Source organism: Monopterus albus, unplaced genomic scaffold, assembly GCF_001952655.1.
Source record: "Monopterus albus unplaced genomic scaffold, M_albus_1.0 scaffold179.1, whole genome shotgun sequence".
NCBI lineage: Eukaryota > Metazoa > Chordata > Actinopteri > Synbranchiformes > Synbranchidae > Monopterus > Monopterus albus.
The window spans coordinates 223,017-232,310 of NW_018128059.1; the positions used below are offsets into that span (position 1 = coordinate 223,017).

At 39.3% G+C, this 9,294-nt stretch overlaps 1 protein-coding gene across 1 annotated transcript in view; it reads right to left on the minus strand.

The window, feature by feature from the left end:
• Positions 1 to 6,629: 6,629 nt before the first annotated feature.
• The window catches only part of tbx4 (T-box transcription factor 4), a 33,596-nt gene continuing 30,931 nt past the window's right edge, over positions 6,630 to 9,294 (minus strand). Inside the window, exons 5-8 of the mRNA XM_020616824.1 lie at positions 8,074 to 8,226; positions 7,792 to 7,880; positions 7,334 to 7,569; positions 6,630 to 7,240 (exon numbers count right to left, since the gene is read on the minus strand). Of these exons, the coding sequence (XP_020472480.1) occupies positions 6,630 to 7,240; positions 7,334 to 7,569; positions 7,792 to 7,880; positions 8,074 to 8,226 (1,089 nt within the window). The remainder of the gene's footprint in view (positions 7,241 to 7,333; positions 7,570 to 7,791; positions 7,881 to 8,073; positions 8,227 to 9,294) is intronic.

The window sequence follows — 9,294 nt, forward strand, 5'->3', positions numbered from 1 at the left end:
TCCCTCAATGACTTCCAGATGGACTGCAGGTCCAGGTTCTCTCACTGGAGACATATACTCAACTAGGTTAACTTGTGCTCCATAAGGGGCTTAAATGTGGCTTTTTATATTGAGAATGACTATGGTTTTATGTGGCAACTCAGATACCATACATTTCAGTATGCCTGCACTGCTCTTTAATGCACTATTAACGGTTTGACAAAAAAAAAAAAAAAAAACGTAATAAAAAACTGCTAAACTAAATTCAGGGATCTTTAGTGTAAACGTTCGCTTAAATGTCTATTGTTGTTTTGGATTAAACATTTCAGCATTGTAAAATTACAACTTCATATAAAAAAATAGAGTACTATGTTTTATTAGCTATATCAGCATTTTTGAAAGGAAGGCTCAAGTTTATTTTTCTTTTTTAACAGATATGGTTGGTCCCAGCAGCAATCCACTTCTGCCGTCTCATCCAGATTAAAAGCTGAAGCTCAAACATGACCAGAATGAGGAGGTCACTAACAGCAGTAGAATTGTTCATGGCCTGTGTATAAGTCTGCGTCCTCTGTTGTCAGTACTTAAGGTTCTAATAAATGGCATCCCAATTAAAATCTTGTGTGACCTTTAACATTATTTTATGACTGTTCACAGTACACAGAGTTATTAAAGTTATATTAAGACAAACTGTAGACATTGTCAGTTTGATTAATAAAGAATTCTTGTTTGAATTTATGTTCATAGTATATTCCACTAATAAGTGTATGCAACAGCAAATACATATTGGGAGAAACATAATCCCACACAAACTTTGTTTTAATCTTTTGAAGGATGAGATGTGATATGTATCATTTATTCACATTTAACCAAAACCACAGTCATTTCTACAGCCTAATCCTGTCCACCCTAGTCTTTAGTATTGTCATGATCTCGTTTCTTCAGCTTCCGGTATCATGCTTTTATTCTGACATCACTTCCTGTTACAGTGTCATTGGAGAAGGAGAATCACTTTTATTGGTTAAGTATGTTACACACAAGAAATTTGTTTCCAGTACAGAACCATTGGCAGCCATCTGCGGCGCAACCTCAACCGATGGCTCTAACCATCAGGGACAACGTGGGGGTTCAGTGTCTTACCCAAGGACACTTCGACACGTGGATTGGAGGCACCGAGATTTGAACTTTCAACCTTCTGGGTGGGAGACGACTGCTCTACCCACCGCACCAAGGTCGCCTCCCCAGCTACAGCAGCTACAGACTCTTTACCCTAATCAGTGACAATTGCTTGCACCTGTTTTCACCCCTTTATAGGCAGCTTCCGTCCTGCCAGATTGTTCTAACTCATGTTCAGACTTTCCAGTGTTTTTTCTTGTGCCTGTTATTCCAGCTCTGACCCCAGATTGCCTTGTGACCACCGATTACTGCCTAACCCTTCTGATTCTGTTTGTATTCTGTGCATCGACTTATGGACTTCCCTTACTGACCGTTCTTCTTGTGGATACCTTGGATGTGTGAGTTTGCTGGCTCTGATCCTGGATTGGATTATCGACCTGAGAGTGATACATGTTGAATCAGACTCCTGCATTGTGTACAGTTTGTTTGTTACCAGTGCTCTTAATAAAGAGTCAGTGTTCTGCTTTTACTTGTCTGACCCTATAATTGAGTTCACCCCCAACATTATCGGCAGCTTTACACGCTGTCCCTGCACATTTCCTGCACATTGTATGTCCACTGTCATCCACCCTGACACATGTGCAGTACGTGAACAGAGCACTTCCTTCACTGGTATAATGTCAACATAATCCAGGCAGCAATCATATTTCCCTCAGACGTACGTATATTAGCAAAGTTTCTAGGAGACAGCGTTTCCATACAAGCATTATGTTTTACCCTATTTACTACAAATCACATACTGTTTATTACAGCTAGCCATTTTTCCAAACATGCTGTTGGCTTTTAGATATTTTGTCTCTAATTCCAGGCAGCCACTGGCATCATCTGTTTGTTTCTGTGAATATGTTCCCTTGAAATATAACAATAGGTTTGACAAAAATGAACTCGGATCTGATGTTTACTGTGAGGGATTACACAGCTTGAACAAGTTTCAAGACTTGACTGATGGCTTTTTTTTGCTGTATTTAAACTAATGAAAGCTGATGGTTGCCTGAAACCAGCCAAACACATCTGAACATCAAAAACTGCACCACATTCATTTGAAAATGGTCAACAAAAAGAAAGGGCACATGATATGTAGTTAAGGAGGTTGGTAAACTTTGCAACATCACATGTATGGCCCTTAGGTTAATTAGGCTAAAGAGTACCATTGCTGTCCACAACTGTGACTTGGACAGTTAAATGATTACTAGTATCAGACTTGTTATATTGCCACATTTAAGCTAGTCATGTGAAGAGCCTCCCTTTATGTGAAATGCATCCACAGCTGAGATAGAGAAAGAGGTGATGACACAAACCATCAGCATAACTCATGAGAGCTCTGTGTGAGGTAAAGCAGCACCCCCTTTATGCTGATGTGCTCATCCTGCTGTCTCCATTCATTTTTACCAACTTGGTTTATGCTGACTTTTAATTGTATTTACTAATTGCTGCTCAAGTGGATACTCAACTACTATTACCTATTACTTAAATGCTGCTTCTTGATTCTAATGGACAGCACCATGTAGAGTCCAAGGAGTGGTCTTTATATTTTATAAATCACCATGTAAAACCAGTACAGCAATGGAGACGTTGCTTTAGTATTCAGAATTTGTGTAAGGTTGTCTGAAGACACATTCCATCACCACAGATCCTCAAAAGCTTTTTAACATAAATTGTACAAGCTTCTTTGGGAATGAACACAGCACTGAAGTGCATGGGTTTGGCAGGTTACTGTTTTTGACAACCACAGCAGGATGGGCTTTTGCTAGTTTGTAATGTCTCACATCATCTTATGTCAGTAGAACATATTTGATCAGAGTCATTAAAATTTGGAGGTTCTTTTTGTCATTTGTTAACAGGACAGTGGAATAATTGGTGTTATTGTATTAAAATGTTTTGATGGGTTTATTTATTTGGTATAAAATCAACTATGATATGGCTAAGGTCAAGGAAAGGTCATGGCTATATGTGGTTAGGTAACTAAAGCACCTGATTAAGGTTGATAATGATTATGCTTCATTTATAAGGTTAGTGGTAGTGAACAATTGCTTGTCTGTAAAGGGATGTGACTTTGGTTTCCTATGCTATGTAAAGGGCATACTACCTTCTGCACTGGCACTGAACATTGGCATTGGATGTAAATTCTAAAATGTGGTATAATCCAATAGAAACATAATTCCTAGGGATGTTGGGCTGTAAAAACAAAAGTCAAAGCTATTGTTTGTTCTTGCTCTAATTGAATATTTCTGAACAGTTTACAGAGTATCTAACAATAAGAAAGCTACCAGTGGTTTTAACGTGAAAATACTAGAGTATGCAAAGCTTCAGGTACCAAGATGGTACTTTCTTAACATTTAAAGTGACTGTCATGTAGTTTAGGAGTACAATGTTGGTCTTGAATTAAATATGGCAAACACTTATAGGCATAATAATCTTTATTGTGCAAAGTGTCAGTATCTTCAAACATGTAACAACACAGAATAAAGGGACAATGCACAAATTCATAAGGGATCTGCAACATATCTGATGACAGTCAATGCAAGTTCAAATTCCTCTGTATGTAGTCCTACTGAGAGCCTTTTTCTTTCAGCTTCCCTGTCTGCTCAGGCTGTTTTCTATTTGCAGTCTTAAGGATTTTTTCCAAGTAAGTCATTTGGGAGTGGGATTTGTGTGCTTTTCTCTTTTCCAGTACTCACTGTGACTTAAGAACAGTTCCTCAAGCTCCCATCTGGCTCTGCCTCAGAGTTCTTAGCAGTCCTGTTTAACTAGAGTGCTGTTTGGAGTCATGTGTTTGGAGCCAAGCTTTGACAACCAAACACAGTAGAATGGCTCAGTCACTCACAACATGAGTGCTAGTAGCACACAACTAGCAGAGACTTGTAGAAAGTATTTGCAGAAAGGCCTACACCGTAACTATTTCATGATGGGCAGTTTTTTTTATGCACACCGTTGCAAAAAGACTACTAATAGCTTGTTAATTTAATGCCTTTGTATATACAATTCTTAATGTATATACAATTCCTTGTTGATTAATATGATCATCTCACTTTGCAGTGAACTCAGTGGACTATTGCCATATGGTGGAGCAAATCTCATTTTGGCACATGTGAATACTGTAATTGGCTTGGCTGTGAAACCATTTGGACCTTCCTCCTGAATGCATCTTAAGGCTGACAGTATTCTGCAGTATATATTTTTTTCTTCTCAACAAATCCCATGAAAAGATCTAAAACTAGCCAATGATTCTTCACATTAGTGAACCACACCACTGCACAGCTGGACATGGTCTTTCCTTACTACAATACCACTATAATATATTTCAAGTCATCATACACTGTCATACTGCCAAAATATTCACCAGCTCACCAAATGTGCATTTAGTCTATCAACTGACTTGGAATGCAAAATTATGTGCATGTAGGACACATGCAGCAAATTTGCCACTGAGGCTCTGACCTTGTCACTCCTCACAGCGAGGCACCTCGCTTTGCATAGCAGGAAGTGATGGACTAAACAAACTACAGTGCCCAATTAATGAACCTTTCTTTTTTTAATGAAACTATATATTTGTAAAGATTTACATTCATTAGTAGGAAGCCACAGACAGGGTAGGGAAGTCAGGAGGTCTTGAGAGACAGACTAAAACATTATTGTCTTTTACAGGGTTTGTTGACAAGAAAAACATACAACCCCAAATCAGGAAAGTTGGGTTGGTATGTAAAATCTAAATTAAAACAGAAAGCAGTCATGTGTAAATCATCCGTGTCCTGTATTACATTGAAAACAACACAGCAGCACATTATTTGATTTGATACCTCATCAATATTATTCTTTGTTCAGAATAAACCTTCACTTCAATTCTGATGCTGCAACACATTCCAGAAAAAGTTGGGACAGTAAAGCATTTACCACAGTGTGATGTTGCCATTCCTTTTCACAACATTAAAAGACGTTTAGAGACTGAGGACACCAAATGATTAAATGTGAAAGGTGTCATTTTGTCCCATTCTTCCTGCAAACAAGTCTTAATGTGTGCAAGAGTCCTGGGTCTTCATTGACACATTTGGTTTCAAAATTCACCACACATTCTTTACTGAGGACAGGTTGGGACTGCAGACAGGCCAGTCCAGCACTTGCACCCTTTTCCTCCTCAGCCAGGCCTTGGTAATGTGTGCAGTATGAGGTTTTGCATTGTCATGTTGAAATATGCACGGGCGACCCTGGAAACGATGTCATCTTGAAGGCAGCATATGTTGCTCCAACATTTTTATGTATTGTTCAGCATTAATGGAGCCGTCACAGAAATGTTCCAAAAAAGACTTGAAATACTCACTTGTTTGACCACAGTACACGTTCCCACTGTGTGATAGTCCATCCCAGATGCCTCTGAGCACAGAGCAGTCGACTGTGCTTCTGGAAACTGTTAACATAAAGCTTCCTTTTGGCACAGTACAATTCCTTCCTATCTTTCTTTGAGGAACATAGTTTTTAAACATTTCAATAATTTTCTCACACACACTGTATGTTGGCAAACTGTCGGTCCTTGGCCCATCTTTGCTCCTAAAGGGCTCGGCCTTTCCTGGATGCCACTTTTGTAGCAAGTCATGATTGGAGTCACTTGTTGACATCACCTAGTTCAAATAGAATCATCATTTCATTGTTTTGCCTCATTACTGGCCCTGAAATGCAACAGCGCTGACTTTTTTTGGAATGTGTTGCAGCATCAGAACTGAAGTGAGTGTTTATTTTGAACAAAGAATAAAATTGATGAGGTATCATATCAAATAATGTGCTGCTGTATTGTTTTCAATGTAATGCAGGACACATATGATTTACACATCACTATTTTCAGTTTTAATTTTGGTTTTACATATGTCCCAACTTTTTCTGATTTTGGGATGTAGAATAATGCCAGACTCATCCCTTGAACTTGTTCTATGTAGGTGGAGCTCTGTGTGAAATGTTAAAATCTTCACTGCTCTGTTTTCCCTGTAAGGCTGTCCTGTATTTAAATTGTACTCTATGGCCCTCTAGAGAGCATCTTCACATTTTCCCTTATCTTTATGTAATATAAAGTGAATCTTCACTTTTGCTTCAGGTTAGCTAAATATCACTGTTGGGATCGTTGTAACTCGTTACTGGCAAACTTTGTATACCTTTAAGCTCAATGCTCTCTCTGATATACGGATTTAAAGTGCTGCTCAAGTCTATGCGTTGCATTTGAGTGTGAGAAATGCACCTTAGTGTTACTGATTACCAGATTATTGTTCACCACATACATACTATGTCATAGTGTGTGAGTGAGAACTCATGGCCGTAAACAGTTTTAGAATGGACTGCCAGTGTTCAGTTCATTACCATTGCTTGGCATCAGCAGCCATTATGGGTATTTGAATTCTTGATTAATTTCAGATTTGTACATTAGATAAAACTGGCTTCTGTGGTGTTTAATATTAACTGTCAGTTCAGTGAGTCCCTGCACTGCTCAGCCCCACTTAATATTGATGGGATGGATCCTGGATGGATATAGTGCCTTGTGTGGCATAGGCTGAGAAATCTCTAAGAGGCTGGAACGGTGACCCTGGCTTCTTGTGGTACAGAGGTGGATGACCTGACCTATCTCTGGATCCTGAAACAGCTGGAGAGCTTGATGAAGAGGACGATTGAGGTATGACAGGCAGACCTTTCTGGGCTGAAGCAGAGGTGTAGACACCCAAATCCACCTGTGACCTTGACACCATGGATGAAGTGGGATGTGGTACCACAGGTCTGATTGTGGCAGTGCTGGTGAAGTGAGCAGTGAAGGGCTGGTATGGGACACCCTCCACACTATAGTGAGGGTAAGGTTGCATTGTAGCCCACATGTTGCAATTTATCGAAGGGGAGTTGGTTAGCTCATCTGTGTCCCCCGGCCCAGATCCACACTCTGTTTCCACACTGCCATACATACAAGCTTCTCTAGAGGTGATTGCCTCTGTGCAGTATGGATGAGACAGTAGGGACGATTCATATGAGGGACCTGAACGAAAGTAATGCTCCTCTGAGCCTGCAGATGATGTCTCCAGATATGACCGCTTACATCCAAGCTCCAGGTGTCGGGCATTATCTGCAAAGTGATATAGTTAGCTGCATAGATTTTAAATTAAAAGAGCATGTTGTATTGTGTGCATTTTTATATGATTGCTGAATAGTGACATACCCCTGTGTTTGAAGCAGTGATACAGAAGGCTGGGATCTCTGCTCTGAGGGAAGTGATTTGACATGGGATCTTGGGAGTCTGAGTTCGACAATGGAACCCCAGTCTCATACTGATAAGAGGACAGGACTTGAGGGTGCCCTGTTAGAACTCCTGCTCCAAACTTCCCTGCAAGGTGACTATGTGAGGAGAGAAGCCTCTGGCGAACCATGTTCTTTGAAATCACAGAATATTCTTTCCTATATATCAGTAGCAGCAAGAGAAAAGAATCAGAATCTGTTTACTTACAATTCCACTCAATCTTTTAAGGAGAGAAGGTTGATTCTTATATACAAATGCAAACAAGGTTCCTGAGGAGCTCATTGTTATACACTAGGATAAAGTTATGAGAGATGTCCAGTATGCTGAATGGTGCTATTAGATCAGTTTTACTTTCCTGGTTGCTTTTTGTGCAAACATACCCCTGTAGTCTTGAAACACGCAGATCTCCCTCTTCACTACCTCGGAAACCTTTGGCAAATGGATTGTTCTCTATCTTCAGCTGAGTGATCTAAGAAAATGATATTATATTAAAACTTTCATTATGTTTGGTACAGTATATACAAAACAATAAATGAAGCAAATAAAGTAACACTAGAAGTTTAGCCTCTTTGCTGTGATGGACAGGAACCTGTCCACACTTTTCTATTTCATTCACCCATTGTAGAATATGTGTAGCATTAATGTGTTGATAGTTGCTGTACCTTGTTGTTTTGATACGAAGTTACAGAGATGAAGGCTGTCTCATGAAATACATGAGTACAGTAGGCAGTGTTCTTGGATCCAAAGGCATTGTTTTCATCAGCTTTTACTATATGTAGTCTGGGCTGGTACTTGTGCATAGAGTTCAGGATGATCTAGGAAGGGGAAGGGAATGCAATATTTTTAATTGTAATTTCAAACATAATGGAGCACCAACACTCAAAGAAAAGCCATTGTGATGTGATGCATAGCAGCTGCTGTGACAATGTCAGTTCACTTTTTTCCAACAATCATCACTAGCTTGCAAAGACAAAAACAGTGTTAGCTGTCTTACAGGGCAAATAAACCCCTACAGTACTTGCACAGTTTACAGTCCTTGATTTCCAGATGTTCTAATAATAAGATAATATGGTATGAATATAAGATCTACTGTACAGTACAGTTACTCAAAAAGGATAGAGGCATGGTGGCATGTTTCTTAAGCTTTTGGTTTTACTTTCAGGAGCAGTCAGCAGTGCCAAGAAAACAACAGCTAATAAACACCTGATTTTTACATCTGTTAGACTGATAATGTCACATCCCTAACCTTTAGTACTTTTGGAGTAATATGTGTTGAATATAAGTGTCCTGGTTTCATGATCATGGTATCACATGAACATACCAGGAAGTAGGAGGCTATGTAGTGGAAAAAGTCATGAAAAATGATTGAACATGAACTGCACAATACCTTCCCCCCCTACTAAGTGGCCCACTTAAATATGCCCATAAATATTTACAGTATATGAGTTGCAACTGTGTCTCCATTGTTGTGGGCTGTTGAAGGTGTTGAGAAGCACTAGTGGGGTGATGTGTTAGTACTCAATTGTCATAGCAGGTAAAGCATATGTGAAATTAATAACCTCAATGACTGATTTTCATTGCAGCATTCCTGAGTTTCTCATTTTTTGTTTTCAATTTCTGTGTGATTCCTGTGCGTACACACAGCCCTACAGTCTCATGCCCTTTTATGGGGGTGGGGGCGTTTATTTATACAAAATCACAACTACTAGCACAGGCTTTGTAGTTGTCACTTGTGACAATGGGATTCACCATTTTAGGAACAGAGGTGTGATCACGTTCATGAATCAGACATAGAAATGCTTTTTAGAACCTTTCCTAAGAACATATGTCTTCTTTATTTAAATTAAGAGCAAATCTAAGAAAAAACTTAGGATGATACTGCT